We start from the raw sequence: 27571 nt of genomic DNA on the forward strand, positions 1-27571 counted from the left end.
TCAGACCGAAGATAAAAATGTATATATAGTTCATTTATTTGTTGGTAATTAAATTGTGAATGATTATATCATATTAATTTATTTCGGATTTTTGTGCTTCAATTTATTGTAGAAGAATTGTACCACAGAATAATATCATAGTCACTATCTCAGGTAGAAATGAAAATAATTTTATGTTTTCCATATTTTTGCAGAAACTGCAACAAATTAAATTATTGATTTTTTTACTAAAATATAATTATTTTTAGTGTTTGGATTAATACACTGATTATTATGGAATTTAAATACTATTTGTAATAACTTGCAAGAATCGAGTATACATAAAGGCAAGAGTAACAAAAATTGCATCACTAATATATCAAAAATGGTGAACCGGCTCAAAGATAAAAATGGATACATAGTTTATTTAATTTTTCGCGATTAAATTGTGAAAAATTATAAGTTTTTTCGGATTTTTGTATTTTATTACATTCAAGTAAATAGACATCACAACATCTCAAAGATGTTCTGAGCGCTGTTAATAAAAAATAAAATAGAAAATAATATTCATGAAAATATATTCAAGAATGCACAAATAAGTTATAGACACAATGTATAAAATATTACGGAAATTTTGTAATTTTAGACATTTTGACAAAAATTTGTTTTTGGGGTTTTCGTGTATAAATTGTTTGACCAGGTACATAATTATATAATAGGATTAAAATGATAATGTTAAGAAGTGTTTACATACTTCATTATAACAAGTTCAGCCACACGAGAACAAATAGGTATTATGAAATGAAGGATTAAGACCAGCACTCGACTACCTGAAAATGTGGAATTTTTGTCTTTTTCTCAAGACTTCATTTTCAAAATCATCATTGTACCATTTTGTTTGTCTTCAATAGTATATTGTTAGATTTTTTGGTCAATATAACTCACGTTCTGAACTTACAGTACACAAACGCCGACGGTAAAAAACAAAATTTAATGTCTAAAATTTCTACTTAAAAATAATTTTGAAGACAAATTATAAAATTTTACCACTGCCAAAAAAATTTGTTTTTGGAACACATAAAATGTTGACGCAGTAAATAACAAAATGAACATGAACAAATAATAATATTTTTACAAAATTTTATTTTCATTCATAATTCATTGAACTGACTTACTGCATTAGCATATGTGTATTTTTAAAAGCCATACAGGTAAAAATAGGTATCCTCACTAATAATGAAAAACACTGATAATACTCTCTTAAAGAGACTTCACTTTGAACAAAATTTGTGATGCGATAATAAAATTTCACAGGATAAATTAAATCCTTTGAATATACATTTTCTGAATGTACACACAAAGTAATTAAAACTAAAAATAACCACAAGCAAAAATAATTAAAAAACAAAAAAATTGAAAAAAAAATCTGCATATACTCTCTTTTTGACAAACAAAATGGCACTGAACCGGGCTGCTAGAGGTTCCACCGTGGACTGCTACGAATTTTCCTGAACCGGCTTGCACAACCAATCAAGTCAGCCTCTTGAACTCCATACATTTTCGCGGACTTCCATTGCAATCACCGAACTCTATTTCTCGGTCACACCAATTCGTGCTACACGAACATTGCCGAGCGGAATCGATTCCTGGTCACGTAGGCCCTCATCTGAACAATGAGTGCGAATAAGAAAACACGATGGCGTGATAAAGATAAAGAGAGGGGGAGGAGCGTGAAATCTATATAAACCTGGTCACGTCAAAGCCGGCTTCAGTCCACGGAAAACAGTCATACGAGAAAGATCTATTAATATTTAACACACACAAAGACTTACAAATGTTATTACAAATGTCATACTGACATATTTAAATATAGATATATATCGTCGTTTTTATAATTATAAATATTAAATATATTATATAGATGTTCGTATGATTTAGTTTTTAAAGTTTATATTATATATTCTGTTGTCGCCGGCTATAAGTATATAGAACGAGCGAAAAAGACAGAACATAGTTTCTTGTTGCGATCAGCTGTGATTTTATATAAAATAGTCCAAAGTGTTTGAGCAAAAGAAGATATTGATAGATATTATGGAAGTGTTGTCTGTGAATCAGTTCAATGGGCAGTTCACGTTTGGAAACGGTGTTAAAGGAGGTGAGTCTTTAAATTTTAATTTTTTATCATTTTAAAAAAATTCACTATCTTGTAGTTAGATTACACCGATTTATATTGGTTAGTGCCGGTCTTCTAGCTTTCCAAGATAGTTCATGTAAAAATCTTCAAAACTATCAGACTTGGCTTTTTAACTAGCAGGGGAAAAGTATCACTTGAAAAATAATTTTGGTAGTAAAAAAATTTAAAATGTTCAAAATTTTTAAAAAACTAAAAATATTAAAAATGTTAAAAATATTAAAAATGTGATAAATTTGAATGTTAAAAATGTTAAATGTTGAAAATATTAAAAATATTTTTTAATCTGCTAGCTAACAAGCAAAATCTGAGTTCACAAAAAATTACATTTTTTTTTTAAACTAACAAATTAAAAATTAAAAACTAAGTACTAAAGACCTGTACTAACCAAAAATTCACCATTCAATTCCCCCTTAAAATTAATTTCAAAACGCCGGTAAATTTTCTTCTCGATCGTCCCATTTTCAAGTAAAAATCATTTACTATCAGTCATCTATCTACAAGTCCCTACAAGCTTTCCAAGGTAGTTTTTGTTAACTCATCTATATGTATTGTGTATTTTCAATGTGTGTTGGTATATATTAACTGAGTACACTTTCACGACCGGTTTTATCATACTACACCAACACATTGGCCGCCGCGTATAGAAAATACATTTGTGTGTAAAATCAGTAAAACAACAGCCAGCAAAGCGCTTTTGCAATTAAAGAAGTATTGAAAAGTCGGCAAAAGGAAAATAAATGTCAAAAGTCATTGCACTTGATGGAAATAGTAATGGGAGGAAAGAAAGTTATTGGGTTAGTTTGATAATAAGATAATAAGAGTTTTTTTTGTTTTATATAAATTGCTTAGATATGGTTTATAAGAAGGTTTGAGTATGTTTTTCTACAAAAACCGGTTTCGACCAAAAATTGTATCAATAAAAATGCATATGCATATTGGCGAGCGATAACTGCACTCGTTATCAATGCACTTATCCCCGCTCCAAAAGTAGGCTTGTTTGTTTATTAAAAAAAATCTAATCAAACACATCGTGCTAAATTAGTTTGCAAACTAATTATCTCCTCTATATGTCGCCATGGACATATCCATTTATTATCCATGTGTGTGAGAATTTGAATACACAACTTTGTCTATTTACTTCGGTTTGCGTTTGTGTTTGTGCGAACAGATGATTACACATCTGGAAAGTTTGAATGTGTTTGTGCGAGCATTATCATGAAAATATACATGTACATTTTGAAGCCTTGTATAAACCTGAATGTATGTGTTGGAACCGGTTAGGTCTTGTTGCCAAGCGAGAAAGATTTGAGCCTGCGCGCTGGGGAGCTTCTCTTTTGTTTCAACACACACAGAATATAGATACACATTTAGATGTGTTTGATTTTAAAATTGTGCTTCCATTGTTTACTGTTGACTTTGATTTAATACAGCTGCTTTCGATTGATAACACAATTCATTTACATTTTAAATTTTTTTTCGATTTTTTTGAAAATTTTTTTTGGCAGTATCATAGACTTATGATTTTACAACGCTTCAACACTAATCGAGTTTTGGTGTAACTGCAATTAAAATTTTATGGTACGTAACGATCTACATATGCAAAAACAATTTCCTTTATCATCGAGAATCTTATCTCAAATGATTGTCATTTACATCTTCGATCTCTCAGGTCAACAATAACTGCATTGAACCACAATTGATAAGATAGTTACCCGAGTACATTATGATAATGTGCAGTTAGGTTTTGCAATAACTTGAGGCCTTCGCTCCGTTGATATGCCGTCGCAAGCGTCTTTGCTGACTAAGGACTATTGCGTTATGTCTAGCAATTTTAAATTGGGTCTGCACGACTTTAAAAATAAATACATTTTATATATTTTTTTAATAGACACGTGCGTTTTATGGCACGTGCGCGATTATTTGACAGAAATCGAGCAGTCGCAATGATGTAACCCGGTCGGTCGGAAATGATAATGATCGCACCATTTATATAAATTTGACCGATGCAACTTCGCTTATGAAGCAAATTGCTGAGGGGGAATTGAAATACATAACAGATTGCCTTCGCAACTTGAATTCCTAGAAGTAATCATGATCAACAACTAAATGAGTGTTCTTGTTTCCTTTACCAGGTTGGTCTAGTACCGCTCCTCAGCACTCGGAAGAAACAAGCCAGGAAGACTCTCTGAGCACGAATCCTCAGTCCTTCCTGGCCAGGAATTTGGCCAGGGAACTTCGCTCAGCTAAGCAGAACCATCTTGCCTGTTCTGAAGTCCTTCTCCCTAGTGATTTGTTACATCGCGCTGCTAGCGAAATAGTCAAAGCCAGCGAGTGCGAGCCCTGCGGTGTCAGAGGGTGCACGATTTACGTCGAATTCGAACCGTCTTCGGGAAGCAATTCTAGCGCAAATAACTCAAATGATAAGAAATCGCAAAAGAAAGTCATCGCTTGCTTGAGACCGGACGAATCGACGGTGTCCACATTCGAGCTCTATCTGACTCTCAAACAAGAGAACGGATGGACGGATAGGCTGCCCCAGTTTTTGAAGTGAGTATCTTTTCAAACATCATTATCCATTATTCCATTATCTATCTATCATTCATAGCGCATTTGGAGCATTTTCAATTATTAATGTTACTAACCCTTACCTTTTCTTTATTTCCAGAAACCTAACGCGGGGCGGAACGGTCGTGATCAGCCCGGACTTCACACTGAGCAAGACACTGCTCTACCGTTCTTACCGGGACTCGTAAGTTGAAGAAACCATCCAAAAATAATATAAAACAAATTATATTACTTACATCATAAAATATAATACACACGACTGTATCAAGTGTACCTGCGTGCAGCAATTTAAGAAGCGGCACTTAAACTCTCGTGTCTAACATGAGGGAATCAAATTTAAAATAACATTAAAAAAAAGCTCAAATGAGTATTGAGAACTCAGATGAGAAGAGCCAGAAGCGCGAAATGAAAAAACTAATATTCATATGATAATATCTGTACGGGTGTGCCGTATTTCATCCATAAAATTCATTTCCACGCGACAACACATTCTATTTATTTATTATAAACGCAACTTTGCACATCACCATTTCTGACATTTTTCTTATAAACTTTCATATCTTTAATTTTATTTTTCCACAAAAGATGCATAGCATTTTGCGAAAATTTAATTAAAACATTTACGGCACACCCTTTCTGTAGGTTAGGATTTTTTAAAAGTGATTTTGTTCTGTGAACAAAACTCAGAATCAACGAGTTTTTGCTAAGATATCAAAAGAGTCGATTTTTTGAAAATAATATTTTCAAAAAATTTAATTGTAATAATGATGATACGTGTGGACACAACACCTTTTTTGTGATAATATTATTATAATTATTATTGACTTTTTAATAATCTCGTTAAAGAGTTTTTGTTGATATATATTAACATTATTAATATCTATACGTGTATATCATATTTTTTCGTCTTCATTTTCTCATCTTCAATTGAAGAAGATAAGTGTAATCATTTTTTTTCGGTAACAGATATGTGTTATTAATTGCTGTAGATTATTAATAAGATTTTTGAGATACGAAAGTTTTAAGAAGAGAAAATAAAAATAAAAATCGATTTATATTATTATATATATTTTATAAAATGCTAATGATAATAATGAATAAAAAAGCAAGCGTGATCTATTTAAAAATAAAAACCTCGGGACTCAACTTTTTCACTTGTCTTGAAAAGTCGAAACTTTTCACCGTTACGTTGTCATTAATAATCGATTATTTTTGAAATTTGGCTATTTTCTAATATTTAAACCGTATTTTTCAAGGCAGGTGCGAAAGCATAAATTGAGTACCCGTTGGCAAAGTATTATTGTTAAGGTTAAGCGTACTAGTGATACAGCTCGAAGCGTGTTTGGCAACATAAAAATTAATAAACTATTTAATTAGTTTATTAATTATTATGCACCAAACACGAAATGATACAAAAAACCACAATTTTAGTCGTTAAGCGTCGTGCGAAAGGGGGAGTATAAAAGCGTGTGAATTTTTTAAAAGTTTTCGAATGTGATTGAGAGTGAAGAATTTTGGAATTTTAAAGAAATTCATGTTTTAGCTACAGAATTACATCAGAGTACCAAAAACACGCCGAATCCTGGATTTCTTAAAATTTCAAAATAATATTTTAGCGATAACAGCAACAAATATAAAAATGCGCCCAATACAAAATTAATTCGTATTTTAAAATTTTATGTAAAGCTTTCGTTCGAAATTAGATTGTATGTTTAGAACGAAGTAGTTGAAACATTTACCATATATAAGGACCACCGATAGTTTTTCATATAGGTATAAATATTTAGGAGTTTTGAAATTGATTTGCCGGTTTATACATACAAACTAATTCCGAAAAGGGCTTCAAACTTTCGCAGTTCATGGGCGTAGGTGATATAAAAGCACTGTGTTATATTAAGGGGCAAACTAGCGGTCATTTTCAATAAATTATGAGTTACAATTAAAAATCCATTTCTTAGGTCTTACTCCACTTTAGAGGTCCAATTTGGTTATAACTTATTTCTATGTATTTTTTTTCAAAATTTTCAACATCCAAATGTGAATTTGATATTTTTTGATCTCTACTTTCTCAGGAGAGTTCCAAAGGAATGAGAAAATGACCGCACCCTAAACTATTTTTTTAATTTTTTTAACGAAATTGAAACAACATATTCGTAGCGATTTAGTAGACGTATTAATGTCGAAGTAATTCTCTATTTTTGGTGTATGATCTAATTGTATTAACTCTGCATTTTGTATGTTTGCTTATATAGTACTATTTTAAAATCATAATTAAACATAAAATAAATTTTAACAAAGTTTTGACGAGTTCAACCATGTTTTAACGTAATTTTAATTTATTGTATAATTTTATCTACGCATATAATATATATTAATAGATGTATAGGATTTAAAACAAAAAGATCTCGATTTTATTAGTACTCTGTCTTAGATTTCAAATATTTTGCGTACAATAAATGTTATAATTTTGTATATATTTCTTTCTCTTGTAATATTTAAGTTTTTTCTCTCTAGGATTTTAAGTGATGAACGTATATATGAATATATAAAATTATATTAGAGTATAACAAGTTATACACAGACAAAAGTGTTGTGTAACTTTCAATGTCAAATTACTGTGTACTAATTTTTACAAAATATATCAAATGCATATAAGCGGTTAGAAGATATACGTGAAAACAATAAAAAAGTGACCGAAGATGATACTATCCTTTACTACGATTATTGTAAAAATAAAAAATCAGAAATTTTTGGTTTATATTGAAACTATGGATTGTGCATTTAATGCTTATCTAAAAAAGGTTTGAACAAAAATAGTGATTCTAGACTTATATAAATTTGGCTGTGTTGTGGTTTCCATCATATTTAACCTTGATTTAATTAAGCAACAGAATTAGAAGCAAACAATGCACAGTCCCTGGCTAAAATATAAACTGAGTTTTGTAAAAAATAACACTTTCAATCAGTATTCAATAATTAATAATAAAAATATATAAGTAATCGTATGTACAAGTAAGAGGAATTATCTGGTCATTTTCGGTCCAAATGAAAAAAAAATCTTTTTATCTACTTATAAGAAACAAAAAATATACATATGACAAGAAACTTTACAAAAAAAATATTAAGGAAACAATTTCTAGCGAGTTGCTGTTAGTGATCACCAACGTATTTGTGCAAAATATTTCAAAATCACCATTTTTTTTTAATATTTTGCACACTTACGAAGGAAAAACACGAATTTTGGTGTCTATAACCTTCTATAATAAAGGCTCGTTTCACATTAGATTAAACAATTTACTACATTTCGGTCTATATGCTGTATTCACCATAAAAATTAATTTCAACTTTGTCCAAATTTTATTCGGCACCAAAATTTTTTCATGTGTTTTCTTTTATCGCTGTAGATATATTTGTGAAATTATTGAAATGAAACTTTTTGGCCTGAGGAACGATGTGAATTTGATATGATTAGTTTTACAAAAATCGAAAAATATTATATATACATAACATTTATTAATAATTACTGTGTATAATGTTCTTTGTATTACTTGTGATAATAATTAATAGAAGAGAGATTTGAAAAAATATCATGTGAAAAAATTAATAAAAAACAAAAATTATATATATATTATACTTTAATCGCAATAAAAGATTACATTTTTTATATGGAAGAATTACATGTGTGTTTTATTTTATTTTAAGTATTTTTTAATTAACTCAAGCATTTTTAAATATTTTTGTTTTTCATGAAACAAAATATGTTTTATTTAAAATTCACTCACTGCAATAATTTAAATACAAGAATTTGAACAATAATGATAAACAACTCAATTTAAAAGTATTAACAACAAAAAGTGAGAATAATATTCTAACAAGGTTAGTTGCTTTGTGTAACAATTTAAATTTCAGCTAATTTTTTTATGTAAATTTTAACCAGTTTTGTGTCGTCCTAATAGAGCCCATGACGAGTATATCCGTCAGGCTCAGAGTAAGTTGCGTTGGTAAAATATTGGTTAAAAAATATAGGTTTATTTTACAAATTTATAAAAAATATTACTATTTTTTACTTTTCTGGTTAACACAAGCATATATTACTTACTATTAAACCTGTGGTTCCCAATCAGTGGGTCGCGATTCCTCAGGAGAGCGTACAGCTGCTTTCAAAACAATATTTCCTAAAAACAATACCAAAAATGTTGAAATAATGTAAAAAATGAATGAAATAATAAATAATTATTTTTATGTATATTTTGACATAATATTTTATATTGGTTTGTAGACTGATAAATGAATTATGCTATAATAATAGTTCAGTATTCGTAAAGTTAGATTGTTAGAAAAATTATGGGAGGCGTAGTATTATTTTATCAAAAAATGGGGAGCGTGGTACGAAAAGGTTAGAAACCACTGCATATATTATCCTTCGTATTAAACCCGTGGTTCCCAATCAGTGGGAGCGCACAACCCCTCAGGAGAGCGTACAGCTGCTTTCAAAATAATATTTCAGAAAAATAAATCAAAAATGTTGAAATAATGTAAAAAAAATAATGGAATGATAAATAATTATTTTTATATATATTTTGTTGCCTGAATATCAGTTGAGTATTTATAAAATTAGATTGTTGGAAAAATTAAGGGAAATTAGATATATTCTGTTATATTTTATACTGAACACCGGTGACGTGCACTCTTAAATAAATTACATTATTATATTATTTTAAATATATTTAAAATACAAACTAGAATAAAATGTGTTAAATAAATTTAATTACATTATTAATTACATGTGCTATAAGTGTGTTCAAAAATTATTAATTGGTTATCGCATTGATTAGTTTTTAGTAAAAGAAAAAAAATCGAAATAAGCAGTTTAAATTTTATTTAAATAGCTGAATCTTAATTTTTATCGATTAAGTATATTATTTTCACATTACGGAAAGTAAAATTTACCTAAAGGTAAAATGCCACTTGCAACTACGGGGTCCGCCATCTAACTTTTTTTAAAACTCTGTTCTAAAACTTAAGAGTTTTTCTTCTTGTTTACATTATTTTTTCAAAATTATTTTTCATTATTAACCAGAAAGATTTCACTTTCAAACGAAAAAAGAAACTTAAGAAAATATTGACTGGTTTTTTTATAGCATTTTCAAAAAAAAAAAAAAAATTGGCAGACCCTTCATTTATTTTCATAACCATAGCCTCAAAATATTCAAAGCAACTTGACATTTAGGGTTTTTTCAAAAATTGTGATTTTAATTGCAAATGGTCATTGTTTTATATGCATGACGAACATACTCGTCAATGCACAAAATTCTGTCGCTTCTCCATGACGAATATATTCGTCAATCACAGATAACTGGTTAACAGCAATCTGAGCTTAACGAGACCTATGAGCAGATGGTGTTGACATTTTTTTAAACGACGTGGCTCTTTATAGGCTGCAACCCAAACGGTTGTCCTATCTCTATGTGATGAATTCAACAAAGGGTTCGCCATCTAACTTTTTTTTTATTAAATTTCGTTTTAAGAATATGTAGTTCTTCTTTTAGTTTTTGCTTCGTTTTTTAAAATTTCTATTCCATTATTAACCGGAAGGTTCAAAAGATATACTAAATGTCCATATAGGACAGTTGTAAATATATTGTTGAATAAAAAATTAACCGGAAGGATTGTACTTTTAAATAAATAATTTTTACTGAGCTTGAAAATATTTGTCTTTTATAGAATTTTTATAGAATTTAATTTTTTTATGTAATACTGAAGAACATATAACATCTATATTTCTATTATTATTACCTCGAGTATCGATCCTGAAGTCTCTGATTCGAAGTCCCCGAAGCTCTAACCACTAGCTCGCGGGCGAATTTTTTAGCCGAAATAAGAGGAATTTAATATGTTTACAGGGTGATGCATTTCTGCATAAAATATGGCTGATTCGGCCTGATTCTGCAAATGTATGTGCATACGCCGGCATTCATGTATTTTTATGTGCATCGCGCCTTTTTATGTTCATTATGCATCTGTGTGTATGAAACTTGTTTTTACGTGTATGTGTTATATATATATATATATATATATATATATATATATATATATATATAAATGTATATATATATCTATAATTTGTGTAGCGCAGACTGGGCTTAAAGATCCGCGGGCAAGAAGGTCCACCATCGATCTAAAAAACAAGTAAAATAAAGAACTTTTTTACAAAAATATTTGAAAGTTGAGGGAAAAAGATATATAACCAGCCGTCACCTTGATTCTTAAGATGTCACCATCAGGAGATAAACATCAAATATTTGAAAATCCATAATAAAAGTATTTTCTTTCGTTGTTAGTTTTTTTAGTTGTGAGCACTGTTGTTTAGTTTACGAGATCTTAAAATAATTCTTAAGTAAACCTTATCTAATTTTTCATAAGATGTTTTGTTAATTTTGAGTTAGATACAACAGTTTTTTTATATAACTTCTATAAAAATTTACACGTGGGTAAAAAGGACCTACTAAACCTTTACCTGGTAAAAGTGTAAACATTAAAATTAGTAATTGGAATTAAAAAAAGCAATTTTACTAGCTCAATAACTATAATAATAAATTATCTTTTTTATAATAAATATATAGATTAAATAAATAATAAGAGAATTATAAAACTGTGAGAATTTGTTCTGTAATGATATAGAGATCTTCAACTGCTCGAGCTCTAATTCATGTTAATAGAATTAGAATATAAAAATACAAAATAATTTTTTGAAAATAATTAATTATTTAAAGATAAGATAATAATAATTAAAACAGATAATAATAAAGCAACTACTCCTCCTAATTTATTAGGAACTGATCGTAAAATTGCATAAGATAACAAAAAATACCATTCTGGTTGGATATGAATAGGAGTATCTAAATGATTTATTAGGATAAAGTTATAAATTGAATAAATAGTTATTCCAAATGATCAAATACTAGATCAAGGTTATATATAGTGTTATATCTGTAAAAAATGTACTCATGGATATTATATTTTGTATTGGATGAAGAATATAGCTATTATTTCGTAAAATTGCTTTAAAATTAAAAATAGAACGTTGGATCTGTTTGCCTACTGGCTGCCCTATTTTAACCCGCCTATGGGGTAGAAAGGACCAGGTCACAAATTTTTGAAAAACAGCAAAAAAATACTTTCCTACCATGACTTCTATGTGTTATTTGTTGTTATATAAATAATATATAAAAATATGACATTGGATCTGTTTGCCCCCCTCTGTTCTATTTTACTCTGCCTTTGGAGTAAAAAGAACCAGGTGACAAATTTTTGAAAAACAGCAAAAAAACACTTTTCTACAATGATGAATTTGCTGGGAGTTTTAGTAAACATAGTCAGATTGTTGTTTGCTTGATATCTGTTATTTGTTGTTATATAAATATAAATATCATATCACATAATATATAAAATTAGGACCTTGGATCTGTTTGCCCCTGGCTGTCCTAATTTACCCTGTATATGGGGTAAAAAAAAGCAGGTGACATATTTTTGAAAAAAAAACAGCAAAAAAGCACCTTTCTACAATGATGGGAGTTTTACTGAACATAGTCAGATTGTTGTTTGTTTGATATGTATTATTTGTTTTGATCTGTTTTCTCCTTGGTGACAAATTTTTAAAAATACAGCAAATAAACACATTTCTACAATGATGAGTTAGATTGTTGTTGGTTTGATATGTATTATTTGTTGTTATATAATTGAATTGGTTTTCACAATATGATTGCTCACATTTAAATTGGACATTTGTGCCCCGCCTTGCCCTATATGTATAAAATATACACATGTGTGTATGAAAATCTGTAAACTGTACATTACATGCATGTTTTTATCCATGTATTTAATAACCTATGAGTTGGTATATGAATAAGTATATGTTTGATATTCATGTATAAATACAGAGGTACATAAAATCATATATAATACATTTTGCAGCGCACACTCGCTCTATGGCCGAGTGTTCGTATTATGTACGTACAATAAAGCCCCATAATAAAATTCACTTGGAAACGACTGATTGGCTTTAATGTTCTAATAAAATTTTAGGTTCAATTGCCGTATGATAACAGAATAAATAAATTCGCTCAGGCGACTAAAAACTCCAGATGTTCAGTCATTTATTGCCGACAAGACGTGTTTTAACTATTTATACAATTTATACAGTGGGGACAAAAAAAATGCAGTTTCATCGCATTTTGCTTTTATATTTGCGAGCTATGTAATTAGTTTCTAATTAACTTCCCGTAGGGTAAGTTATTGTAATGGGCCGAAAATCGGAATTGAAAATTTTTACATTTCTCGACGTTTTGAAGGTTTCTGAACGTTTTGGCATACCTCAGAAAAAATGGATGTGTGTGTGTGTGTGTGTGTGTGTGTGTGTATGTATGTGTGGATACAAATTTCCAGTCACGTTTTAGGGCGCACGGATCAACCGATTTGAATGGTTCAAAAAACATTCGATTCCTATTGATAAGGAAAAGAGCTGATTAGTTTTTGGCAAAGGCAGGTCCAGCCGTTTCGGAGATACGGAGCAAAGAGTGCAGAAAATAGAAATCGAATTTTTGAGAGAACGGAGTATCCGATTTGAATGATCTAAAAAACATTCAATTAGTAATGATTGGGAGAAGTGTTTATTAGTTTTTGGCAAAGGCAGGCCCAGCCATTTCGAAGATACGGAGCTAAATATGTAAAAAATGGCAGTTTTTGAGAGAACTAAGCGTCCGATTTAAATGATTCAAAGAACTTTCTGCTTGTCTTAACAAAATAATTTATTCTGGAAAAAAAAAATTTGTTCCATTTTTTTTTTTTTTTTTTTTTTTTTTTTTTTTTTTTTTTTTTTAGTTTTTTGTATATCGAAAATATTTCAGATTTTATTTTATTATTTTATATTAGACAATGATACAATATTTATAATAATCTATTTGAAAACATTCACTATTCAACGGGAAGTTCCAGCAATTTGCCTTAAGGCACGATGCCATAATTGCCTCAAGACAGAATTCCACTTACAGCTAGTTATAGCTTATTTGGTCGAGGCATAGTATAAATTGTGTTTTTGGTTAGCTGTATTGGATATAATGAATAATTTTCTAGCACCATCTATACAATTAATTTCTATCACAATTTAATTGGATCTTTATAAGAAAACTTTTACATTTCAAATATTTATCCATTTTTCTTGTTAAGTCAAATTCAAATAAGAAGAATTCTGTGTTTTATTCGGTTTTTAATTGTCTAGCATCCACACTCGGTCTTTTCATTACAATCCAATTGGATTGTTATTGGACATATATAAGAAAACTTTTACTATTGAAATGTTAGTTAATTTTTATACTTTTTTCTTGTTAAGTCAAATTTATAGGAAAAAATTAGTATTTGACTTGGCTTTTAATTGTCTAGCATGCACACCAAGTCTTTCCATTACAATCCAATTGGATTCTAATCGTGCCCAATTGGATCTTTATAAGATAAATCGTACATTTAAAATATTTGTAATTTTTATCGATTTATACCTTTTTTTCATTAAGTCTGTTTTAAATAGAAAAAATTTTATATTTTGTGGGAATTTTAAATTGCTTATTATTTTTAACTTCCTGTAGGGTAAGTTATAGTAATCGCAAAAAATCGAAAATAGAAATTTGTATGTATCTTTACATTTCAAAGATTTCTGAACATTTTGGCAGACCTTAGAAAAAAATGGATGTATTTGTGTGTGTGTGTGCAAATACAAATTTTTGTCACGATTTTGGTAACACGGGTCAACCAATTTAAATCATTCAAAAAACATTCTATTCGTATTGACAAGGAGACGTGCTGATTAGTTTTTGGCAAAGGCAGGTTAAGCCGTTTTGAAGATAAAGAAAACAAAAATGGTAATTGCTTTTTTGAGGAAACGAAGCGTCTGATTTGTATGATACAAAAAAAGAAGTAAAACAAATGCCATTTGGCGGACAAAAATGAGCATTAGACATATGCACATCAAATTATCACACATTTTATAAATATTTTAATGATATGAACAAATTTTGTTTACTTTTATATGGTTTCCGTACCCATGTTTATCCGTTATACTATGACACAGCGCCCACGCGGTTCGATATTTCGTTTCTACGTAGCTAACGTATCCGATAGCTTTGAAAAAAAGTTCAATATTTCAAAAAAAAAAATCTAAATTTTCAAAAAGGTAATTTATTTTCAAAAATTCCAAAAATCGATTGTTTTCATAGTTCTAAAAGAAAATTGAATCTTTTTCAAAAATTTTAATTTTTGTTACGGGAAGTTCCAGCAATCTGCTTTAATGTACGATGCCATGCACCACTAGTTTTTACATAAAAATATGATATCACAACTACTTGATATCAATCTAACCAGAAACCTGTGGTTGCTTCACCACATTTTAGTTATCATCAGAGAGATAATTAAAATCCTAAACTTCAATTTAATATTATTTGAATAATTCAAGTTAATTCGTATGTTTTCTCAAAAAACTGATATGCAATTTTGCACTTTTGCCTTCGAATCTCCGAAACCTTTGGACCTAAAAATGATTTTGTTTTTTTCCCCTCGGGAGATTAATGTTTCCAGACCCATGTGGCTAAAAATACATATAATAAATATTTTTAAGTGAAGTTTGAAAACGGCCTTAGGCACTTTGGTAATCTGCTTTTCGAGATTATGCGTGAACCCATTTTCAGACTAGCAGAGCATATGTGCGAACGATATTATGCAATTTGTACCTATATGCAAACATGGAAAATGTAAAACACAATATCATTCAAATTTATACAAGTGGAACGGTTTTCATTTATTCATTGAATGGAAATTGATTTGAGGCATCCATTTGACACTTTTTTATTTGATTTATAGATGTGACATAGTTGTAGAAAGAACGGTATAAATTACCTATGTTTAGAGAAATTTTATTATCAGTTGTATATCGAATCAAATAATACACTTACATATATCATGTTAGAGAAAATAAAATTATTTTCTGTAATCAAAATGTATCATTTCACTAAATTCCCCAGTTTAAGTGAAACTTCTAATTCGACTTTTTACCAGGTTACGTTAAATTTTCAACGAAAATTTATTGAAAGATAAATGCTTCTGATTCAGGTATGCTAAAAAGTTCAGGAGATCTAATGTAAAGATATGCAAAAAATTTTATTTTCGATTTTTTGCGATTACTATAACTCATCATACGGAAAGTTATAATGATATAATATAATGAATGAAATTTTTGAGTCATAGTAAGATAAACTAAAACTGAAACTAAATGAACCATTATTACCTACTAATATACTCAAATAAGGAACCGTTATTTATAATTTTCACATCTTTGTGAATTTCAGATATAATTTGAGCCTTGCCATAGTACAAAATTTGGACTAGTAAAAACTTATTACGATACCCGTCTCGTCTGGGCAAATAAATGTGAATAATTGAGTGCAAATAGTATTTTAGGTCCAAAAATAATTTAATCAAAAATACTAGTTAATACTACAAATAACAACAACTAGGTTTCCTTCTAATAGCTATCTGTTAAATTGATAAATCAATAACTAGAATGTTTTTATATAGCAATGTACAAATTGTAATTTGAATAAAAAAAAATATACTTATTTCGATTACCAATTTTATTTTGTAACTAATAACTATTTTTAAAACAAATAGTTTTTAAAATTTGCTTTAAGACAGAATTTCATGCACCAATAGTTTCATATTTATCATATGGAATGTATTTAGTTTTTAAGTTTTTTAATAACTGTCAAGTATTTTACAATTTTACAAATCTGATTAAATGCGTCAACTTTTGATAAAACTTGCCAACATACTTTAATAGATTTTTTTTATATGAGTTTCTCTCTAAGTCTCAAATTTAAAATTCATTGTTTAACAAAAAGTCTTAATTCTTAAAAACTTGGGGCAATTGTTATATTTTTTACTGTGATTCTAGAGATATTATTCACGGTTATGGTTCAAAAGTTTGAATGTACAAAATTAATAAAAATTAACCATAAAAAACAAAAAATGTTCATAATTGCATTAAAGCTCTATATTGTAATTAAAAGTTCCAAATAACGTGAGATATTTTTTTTCAGTTTTAAGGGTCAATACTATCACCCCGTTTCGGTTTGACGTTAATTCTGGGACACCCTGTATATTCATTCAATAAAAATAATTAAATTTTAACATTTTTAATGAAACTACCTCATAATGCTCCTGGAAATGAAAAAGGGACAAATTTATTGAAATTGGATCAGCCTTTGGCTACTAAAAAGTTTTTCGCAGGAATGATACTGCTGTACGGACCAGACAGCCTTACGTTACGTTTAAATACGTTTCTTTAACGACGTAATTAAAGATTTTGCAATGATTATAAAAAAAAATGAAAATGACAAAAACTTACAATAACAAACTAGTAGTGCATAGTGCATCGTGCCTTAAAATTTCTGGAACTTTCCGTATCAATAATTAAAATTTATAAAATAGCTTCAAAATTTTCGAAAAATTGTGCATATTTTTTTTTTCGAAGTGGTCAACACATTGAATTTCGTCGTCTAAAGACTACACTCGTACATACAGGTCTCAATAGGATATCATCTATATTGCCTTATTATATTTAGTAAATAAAAATGTTACATTTTGGTAACTTTATTCGCTTCAGTTATTATTTGCGTTTGATACAATTAACTATATATTAACCACAAACATTTTATTGCTAGAAGTATATTCTGTTTTTTAATAGTATCGATACAAAGAGAATGAAATTTTAAATTTATACACAGGCGGCCCAGTAGTTGAATATTTCAAAAGCAATATTTCAATTCAGTTATTGAAATAGCTTCGAAATTTATGGCAAAAGCTATCAAAATCGTTGTATCTGACATTTTTTACTATCGCTAGATAGGCTAGGTGAAATAGGATGCCGAACTTTATGTATGATGCATAGTATATTGCGCAATATATTTATTCGAAAAATTGGAGAAGTTTGAAAAGCAAAATAAAGAATAATGTTGTAACTTTCTGCGTCGATTTTGCCGGAGATATGGACTTGCGAGAATTCAGAATGTACATGAATTGAAATAATTTTTAACAAGCATATTTGCTTTACCTTTTTTAATAATAGAATAAGTATGTGCAAAAATATTTTCGAGTAGTTCTCGAGGCAATTTAAATTAAATAGCAATATCCGATATGTTTGGAGCGTCTCGTGGAGGTTTCATACCATTAGGTACTATTTTTAAGCGAGCAATTTACTTTGGTATTTTCTAGCATAATAATTATCAGTAAAATTATTGTAATTTTTAGTTAATTAGTAAACAAATGCAAAAGTAAAGTAAAAAGAATTCTTTTGAACAAGATGTTGTGAAAAAAATTTGATTAGTCTAATATTACACCAAGAGTCATTGGAACACCATGCTATCAAAAATCTGATGTAAGTGACATTCTACTTCAAGACAAATTGTATAATATTCTTGATTGATAAAATATTTGAAGATTGAAACTTTTTAAAATTTTAAAATTGTGACATAATATTTTTTAATTGTTAGTGTCGTTGATTGGTCAGCACAATCCAACTGATGTATTTCAACAAAATTTTGAACTTTTTGAAGTTATAAAAAGCATGGACAAAATATTATGACGAGAAACGGTTCGACTTAAAACTAGACTTTTATAAAAGTTTCCATAATAAGTGATTGAAACCTATAGATTTTTTTGTAATTAGAAAATACTGAAAAGTAAATTTTATTAGCTATGCAAAAATGGCCCGAGTGATATTTAACAAAAATTTATCAGCATAGTAGTTGGAATGGTTTTCAATCTTTTAACTTCTAATTACAACAGGAAAAGTCAAAACATCAAGCAAAGTAATAATAAATTCATCTAATAGAGATAAGCTAATCTTTGGGTTGCTTTCTAGAAAAACGACGTAGTTAAGTAAAAGTAGTAGAGTAGGGCGGGGCACAAAGTTTTGTTATGACTTTGAGCAATTAAATTAGGAAAACTAAACCAATTATATCACAACAAATAACCCATATCAAACAAACAACTATCTGACTATGTTCAGTAAAACTCCCAGCTAATTCATCATTGCAGAAAAGATTACTAAATTTGACATCTGGTCCCTTTTACCCCATAGACGCGGTAAAATGGTACAGCCAGGGAAAAACATGTCCATAATATTTGATTTTGAAGGAAACGAAATAATAGCAACAATATTCAACCAATGCAAAATATAAATAGGCACATTTTTTACGTAGATAACACTGTATACAACCTTGATCTGGTATTATGTCAGAAATATTCATCAGCAGAGTTGGAATAACTGTTTATTTAATCTATCTCTTGTAAAATAGCTGTCGTTAATTTAATTTACTGTTTATTAATGTTTACTTCTTTGCCAGGGTAAAAGTTTAGAAGCACTTTTCTATCCCAGCCACATGTAGTCTTTTATAAAGGTTATATATAAAAAACTGTTGAATCAAACTTAAAAATAACAATACATTTTACAAAACATTTACATAACAAGTACTTAAAAATTATATTAAGGTTTCTTAAACTAAACAACAGTGCTCACAACCACTAACAACAAAAGAAAATACGTTGGTTATAGATTTTTAAACATTTTTGTTAATCTCCCGATAAAATTGTCGTAACAAACACGCTGATGACTGGTTACTTATCTTGATCCCTCTACTTTCAAATACTGTTGTTAAAAAATTGTTAACTTCACATTTGAGGTATCGTTGGTGGACCTTTTTTCCCACGGGCTTTTAAGCTCTAGTCTACCCAATAAGTTCTGATCGCTGTAATAATAATGTATTTAATTTACGCTGCACTATAAATGGTATATTTTTTAACTTCCCGTAGGGTAAGTTATAGTAATCGCAAAAAAATCGAAAATGAAAATTTTTATATATCTTTACGTTTCAAAGGTTTCTGAACATTTTGGCATACCTTAGAAAAAATGGATGTATGTGTGTGTGTGTGTGTGTGTGTGTGTGGGTGTGGGTGTGTGTGTGTGTGTGTGTGCGTGTGTGTATGTATGTGCGGATACAAATTTTCGTTGACGATTTCGGGAACACGGATCAACCGATTTGAATAATTCAAAAAACATTCGATTCGTATTGATAAGGAGACGTGCTGATTAGTTTTTGGCGAAGGCAGGTCTAGCCGTTTCTGAAATACGGGGCAAAAAGTACCGGAAACGGTAACTCAGTTTTTAAGAGAACGGAGCGTCCGATTTTAATAATTTAAAAAACATTTTACTTGTATTGACAAGATAAAGAATTGATCAAATTTTCATAAAGGCAGGTCTAGCGGTTTCGGAGATCTAACGAAAAAAGTAAAAAAAAATGCCATTTGGCGGTCAAAAATGATCATTAGACATATGCACATCAAATTTTTAGATATTTTATAGAGATTTTAACAATAAGTATAAATTTTGTTGATTTTCCTATGGGTTCCGTATCAATGTTTACCCGTTAGACAGCGACGCCGCGCATACGCGCTTTATATTTTGTCTCTATGCAGTTAAAGCAGTGCGATTGCTTTGAAAAACAAGTTCAGATCTTCCAAAATATGTCAAAATAAAGCAAACATTTTTTTTTCAAAAAAAAAAAATTAAAAAAAATTTTTTTTTTTAAAAAAAATTTAAAAAAAAAGTAATTTTTTGTCCAATTTATAGTTTGTCAAAAATCTTATTTTTTCGAAGTAAATTTTTTTCAAAAATGTTAATCGTTTTTAAAAAAAATAATAATTTTTGGTACGGGAAGTTCCAGCAATTTGCCTTAAGGCACGATGCCCTAATTGCCTTAAGACAGAATTCCACTTACAGCTAGTTTTTATATATTTTTGAACAGCAATCAGAACCTTACGTCCTATGAGCTGTTGGGCTGAAACTTCTCTTTACTTCGTCGTATTTATTTTACATGGTAACCCAATGGTTAATCCATCCATATTTGATGATTTTGTTATTAGAATTAATCTAATAGGGCTGACATAAATGGTATAATGAGCTTATATGAGTATTTACTCAAATGTTCTATAACAACACATGATGTTGAACTTTCTGCTTTCAAAACCCTGTTCTTGTTTTAGTTCAATATATCTATTGCTAAAACTAATTATAGACACATTAATATAAAAACAGTGTTATTTTGTAATATTTCTTACGACAGCCGATGCTCTAGATTGCGGTTCTTCCTCGAGCCAAGCAATTACTTTCCGAGTTTTTGTAAGACAATAAATCAATTAATTTATAATGAATCCATTATTTCATTCGTATATTTAAAATTCTCGTTATTTCTTGTCTGTCTTAGCTTGTTATTTTACAAAATTGGAATTCACGCAATAATGTTACATCGGCATTATTATCCGAAGCGCGTTCATTATTAAAAACTTTTTCGCTTCTTCAAGGAAGCCCAGATAATTAAGAATCGCTTGTTTCAAACTCCCCGCCGCGGCGTAAAGTATAAACAGAACTGGCTGTGGTCTAATACGAAAATATAAAAGGGATTTATTTCGTCAGGGGTGGACGACCTTTTATTTCTTCATTGACTGTCTTAAAATGTAATTGAAAGATAAAAGTATTCATTGGAAATTTCTATCATATTTCCTTATATCCTTATATCAACAACTGGAAAATTCGTTTAGCTCTACATGCAAGGTGACCACATTATCTTAGGTCAAAACCAGAACGGCAACTTGAAGTTGCGTTAATTTGGAACGGGGTAGGGTACTTAATTTTCGAAAAATTGAAAATGGAAGTGCAAAATTGCTAATTTTCTTAAAATTGAAATTAAAAGTCTAAAACTATTAATGTGAGATGCTATTTTAACACTTCGATATTTTGCATACAGAAATTTTTCCATTCATAACCTATTGTTTCACATTGTGTTGTTCGTTGTTTACATTATTTTCAGATATTTGATGGATATTTGTAATTTTATTATCAAGAAATATGCGAAAATTTAGTTTATACCAATCCGGGACAAAAGAACGAAATCCGGGTCAAATATTCCTTTTAGGATAACCCGGGACTCAAGGTCCCGGGACGTATGGTCACCCTACTGCATGGAATCATTCAAAAAACATTCGATTCGTATTGATAAAGAGACGTGCTGATTAGTTTTTGGCAGAGGCAAGTCTAGCCGTTTTGAAGATACTGGGAAAAAGTGCCAAAAACGATATTTCAGTTTTTGAGAGAACAGAGTGTCCGATTTGAATAATTCAAAAAACATTTTACTTGTATTGACGAAATGAACAACTGGTAAAATTTTTGGAAAGGCAGGTCTGGCGTTTCTGAAAAGCCAATAAAAGAAGTAAAATTTAATGCCATTTGATGGTCAAAAATGATCATTAGACATATGCACATCACATTATCAGATATTTTATTAAGATTATAATAATAAGTACAATTTTTTTGTACATTTATAAGGGTTTTGCACCAATTTTAATATGTTAGACTTCGACGCGGCGCTTACGCGCTTCGATATTTTGACTCTAAATCAAATCAAATCTAATAATTTTGAATCTAAATCAAAGTTTTCAAAAAAATCTAAATGCAAAAAATCAAATGAAAAAGTCAATTTTTTCAAATATTTCAAAACTCTCAAAAATCTGATTTTTTCAAAATTTGAAGAATTTTGTCAGTATACTAGAAGTAGCTGAGAGTTTTACTGAACTTACTCATATAGTTGTTTGTTTGATATGTGTTATTTGCGGTGATATAATTGGTTTGGTTCTCACAATATAATTTCTCAGAGTCAAATTGGACCTTTGTACCCCGCTCTATCTTAAACAAATTTTATACATTTTATCTTAATTTTAATAATATATTTATATTTTTAGCTCAATTTTATTATTAAGTAAGTATTGAATTAAAAGGTATTTATTTATTATTAAGTAAGTATTGAATTAAAAGGTATTGTTACAGAATAAAATATTTATAACTCATATTTATAAAAATAAAACAAAATTAAATAGGAAATCTTAAATATATCATACTTCGGTTTTGAAAAGGTTTGCAGCATCTGCTTTAACTTATTCAGAAGAAGAAGATCGTTGTTTTAGGTTTTCGATTCTTGGGCCAATGTGTTATTTTTCGATTTTCTGAAAACATATTGCTAGAACAACCAGATGATGCCTTTCATGCGTCGTCTATTCTTAGAGGCAGTCAGTTTACTTATTCGTTTATAGTTACATTGATGATTTTAAAAACGATATACAACCATTCTAATATTTTTATTTTACTTTAAGTGTAATTCCAGTTTTTAAAAAAATAATAAGATAAATTATAATTCACTAATAATGCAAAGAATATATTATATATTTATTAGCAACCAAAAGTTGCTAAATGCTTGCTTTTCATTAGACTCACAAATTGAAATTCTATATTCATTAGATTTTGCATAGGGTGGGGTGGGGCACAATGGTCCAATTTAACTTTGAGCAAATTTATTGAGAAAACTAAACTAATTATATTAAAACAATTTCCACATGTCAAACAAACAACTATCTGACTATGTTCAGTACTGTTCACTAAAACTCTCAGCTAAGTCATCATTGTAGGAATGCATTTTTTAGCTGTTTTTCAAAATTATCACGTGATTTTTTACGGTTTAAATAATAATGTGGTTTAATTATGAAAATTCTCTAATTGAATTATAAAAAGTTTTGAAAACTGAGCTCAATTTTAAATTTGATATACCTAAATTATTTGATTAAGTTGATTATTTACACATATTGAGAAGTTCATGCATCATGCAATAAAATGTTCAATAATTAAAGGGAATTGTAATAAACCAAGTGTAAGTGGCATTATGCCTTCATAGACAAATAATCATAGATATAGAAAAGTTAGAGTAATTGCAAAAAAGTAAAAATGAAAACTTAATATATCTTAACATTTAAGGCTTAAAGGCTTCTGAACATTTTGGTATACTTAGAAAAAATGTATGTCTGTGTGTGTGTGCTGATACAAATTTTTGTCGATTTCCGACTTGAATGATCCAAAAAACATTCGATGTCTATTGATCGGGAGACGTGCTGATTAGTTTTCGACAAAGGTAGGTCCAACTATTTCGAAGATACAAGGCAAAAAGTGCCAACAAATGGTAATTCAGTTTTTGATACAACGGAGCGTCCAATTTCAATATTTCAAATAAAAAATCAAATTTTTCAAAAGTCATTTTTTCAAAAATTTCAAAATTCTCAAAAAATTAATTTTTTGAAAGTTTTGTAAAAATTTTAAAGCATTTTTAAAAATTAATTTAAAATTTGCGTTAAGGCACGATGCCATGATAGCTATTACTTTGCATTATTAAAAATCTTAATAAAATTTTTAATACTTATATTATGTGATAAGTAATCCATGGCAAATACATTAATATACTGAATTAATTTTAATACCTTCGTAATTCGTCGAAGCTAAAAATTTAAAGGTACTGATACGATTTGAATTGAATTTCGAAATCACATTATATTCTATTGAATCATTTTGAAAAATTAATAAAACCAGTTGCATCCAGACAGAAGTGACTGATAAATCATTTCAAAATTATAACAATAGGCATATAATATAATCGTACATACATGATAGTACATATATTATTCGTTGATTCGATTAAACTTGCGTTCGTGTATGTTCTGTGTGTTCTAATTTTCTTATCAGTCGGTCTCTCGTGATAAGGTATTTTTGTTCGTTCTAATGCAATGTAAGTACGTCTGGCACAGCCTCGATAACATCTTACAATTGGAAGAACTGAATTATCTGAAATTTTAAAGTATTCACATTATTGTCTAACTTTATCTTTTGTTAGAATAAGAAAACATTATCAGTTCTAGCGCTTGGTGGTCGACTGTTGATGGAACTAGTGGTGTATAGTAGGAAATAAAATTCTGAAACATGGCTGGAACGCTCTATTTTGTGAATAAATATTTAACAATTGAAATTAAAGAGAAACTTTTCTATATAGGGTAAGACAGGGCAAAAAGAGCCAATTTGACTTTCAGTAATATCAAACAAAAAACTATCAAACTATGTTGCGACGTATTTTTATGGCAACCTTCATGGCATTGAGCTTTTACACCGGATGGTTGCTAATTAGTAGTCTTTATAAAAACTTGCTTCTCAATAACTTACCTATATATTTTAGATGTACAAAATACTTATTTTTTACAAAGTTATAACTGTCCCTGCTCTCAAATTAGCATTTAAAGCTAACTATAAATTTCCTGCAATATGCTTAATATTCAAATTCTATTTAGCCAACATTTAGCTCATGGTCGTCATATTTTGTACACTGTGCTTCCACAACAAGTTTGCTCCTAATTTTCTGTGCTTCCAAACAAACAACTATCTGACTATGTTCAAATGAACTCCCAGCTAATTAGAAAGGTATTATTTTTGTTGTTTCTCAAAAACTCGTCACCTGGTTCTTTTTACACCATAGGTGGAGTAAAGCGGGACAGCCAGGGGGATAACATTTTTTTTATTAATTTTAAAAAGATTTTACAAAATAATAGTTACATTATTCAACCAATGCAAAATATAAACTTCATGGGTACATTTTTCACAGAGATAACACAGTATATAACCTTGATCTGGTATTATGTCAGAAATAATCATCAGCAGAGTTGGAATAACTATTTATTTAACTTGCCTCTTGTAAAATTGCTTTTTGTAACTAAATTTACATTTTAATTAACTATTTTTTATTGTTTGCACCTTTATCAAAGTGAAGATTCAGTTGGTCCTTCTTACCACACCCACATGTAAGCTTCAGTAAGGTTGTATAAAAAATGTTGAATCTAACTTAAAAATAACAATACATCTTATAAAGCAATTACATAACGTATATTCAAAGGTTATAGTAAGGTCTTGTAAACTAAACAACAGTGCTCACAACTAAAGAAACTATCAAAGGAAAAAAATACTTTTGTTGTGGATTCTCAAACAGTTTATGTCCCGTCAAAGTGATGGCTAGTTATATAATTTTTGCCCTCTACTCTCAAAGATTGTTATTAAAAAATTCTTAACTCAACTCTACTTGTTTTTGAGAAGTCGGTGGTGATGGACTTTTTTATCCACAGACCTTTGAGCCCCGCTCTCCACTAATTTGGAATTTAAATTTTCAAAATTGGTTCAAAGTAACATTTTATTTTTCTTTATTTATTTATTTATTATAGACAATCAGAAATACAAATTTTTATGAGCCTATTAATAATTAATGGATTACATTAAATATTTCATTTAGAAGTCTCCTCCACTGAAGAGATTCCTCTGTAGATAATTTATGTTAATAAAATAAATCAATGTTAATAAATAATCTATGTTAGTAAAATAAACAGAGCTTAAATTAAGTTAGAAGGTCTTCTGGCCATTTTTTGAGCCTTCTAGTTGGAACATAATTGCATAGCTGGATTTGAATGTTGGTCTAATTTTATATGGTATGAAGGTTCAAAGTAATATGTTGACGAAAAATTGTAGCCGAATATTTTTTTATGTATCATACCGTAGAATATTTTTATAAAATCATGTTTTTGTTTAGTACAATATATTTACCAAAAATCCAATACACAGTAGTATTATTTGACATCCAATTAAATTATTCCATAAAGTGTAATGTAATTTCGTTTTAAATTGTCGTTTTCCAAAACCAAAGACAGATTAAGATAACATTACGTCCCTTTATTCCCCATTTACCTAATTTATATTTTTCTAACGTAAGTGGTCTATTTAAATTTCAATGGTTTTCTCGTCGAGATTATTCTTTGATTAAAGCACTGACTCAACCAGTCTGACTTGTAACTTGTCCAGTCTTATCCTATATGAGCTTAGAAAGAAAATTTATTCGTTCGGGGACGTTCAATTAAGATACTACGAAACCAATTACTGAATATAAATTCTCATTTGCTTCATTTATTTCGTGATTCGGTATCGAAATTAGCATCTCGAGATGGCCGTCGCGTGCGACAGTTCAAGACTAAATCTATTTGACTAACATCTAGTAAAGATTTCAAATTTTGATCGAAAAGATCCATAAATTATGTTTATCTTCCAAAAGAAGAAGTTTTTTTGTTCCAGAAAATCTGATTTGCCAATTGTCTAACTTTATGTATTCTGAATAGTATGTCAACAAAGAAACAAGACGAGATCTACTTGACAAACACCTAGTAAATGCTTAAAAATTGGATTGGCTAATTTATATTTTCTCGACATTTTAAGTCATTTTTAATAGATAACAAAAATAAATTATAACAAAAAAAAATTAATAGATAGGCATCAAAGAAGCGAAACGAAATCTAACATCCAGTTGATATTTCGAAACTTGATAAAATAGATTCATAAATTATTTTTATCTGCCAGAAGGAAATATTTGATTATTCCAGAAAATCCGATTATCCAATTTTATGTGTTTTTGACGTTTAGGTCATTCTGTATAGTTTGATCCCAAAGAACAGAACCAAATCAATATCAAGGCATATAAAAACAATACTTAACTAACATCTATCAAAGGTTTTAGAATTTTATCAAATAGATCCATAAAATATTCTTATTTTTTCGAAGGAGGGGTTTGTTTTCTCCATAAACTCCGATTGGCCAAAAGGCTAATTTTGGCACCAAAGAAACAAGAAAGAAGCACAAAAAAAATCTACTTGACTAAAATCTAAAAAATGTTTCAAAATTTGATCAAATGAATCAATAATACTTTTATTTTCCCGAATGAGATGTTACTTTTCTACGAGAAACCTATTGGCAAATTTGATGATTTATTGACATTTCAA

General features: G+C 29.1%; 1 protein-coding gene across 1 annotated transcript; it reads left to right on the forward strand.

Annotated features, from left to right (window-relative positions):
- The first annotated feature begins 1755 nt into the window (after positions 1-1755).
- Positions 1756-5787, forward strand: LOC113376962 (protein charybde-like). The gene is made up of 3 exons (XM_026617101.1): positions 1756-2134; positions 4306-4720; positions 4839-5787. The coding sequence occupies exons 1-3, from the start codon at positions 2071-2073 to the stop codon at positions 4924-4926; spliced, it is 567 nt and encodes a 188-aa protein (XP_026472886.1). The 5' UTR covers positions 1756-2070; the 3' UTR covers positions 4927-5787.
- Positions 5788-27571: the final 21784 nt, after the last annotated feature.

Source organism: Ctenocephalides felis, unplaced genomic scaffold, assembly GCF_003426905.1.
Source record: "Ctenocephalides felis isolate EL2017-DRISC unplaced genomic scaffold, ASM342690v1 CF-g0.4_SCAFFOLD_01886, whole genome shotgun sequence".
In the NCBI taxonomy this organism is placed as follows: domain Eukaryota; kingdom Metazoa; phylum Arthropoda; class Insecta; order Siphonaptera; family Pulicidae; genus Ctenocephalides; species Ctenocephalides felis.

Coding starts and splice junctions, on each gene's coding strand:
- LOC113376962 (XM_026617101.1), top strand. CDS start 2,071: ATGGAAGTGTTGTCTGTGAATCAGTTCAATGGGCAGTTCACGTTTGGA. Junction 2,135..4,305: donor TGGAAACGGTGTTAAAGGAG/GTGAGTCTTTAA, acceptor TTCCTTTACCAG/GTTGGTCTAGTACCGCTCCT. Junction 4,721..4,838: donor AGGCTGCCCCAGTTTTTGAA/GTGAGTATCTTT, acceptor CTTTATTTCCAG/AAACCTAACGCGGGGCGGAA.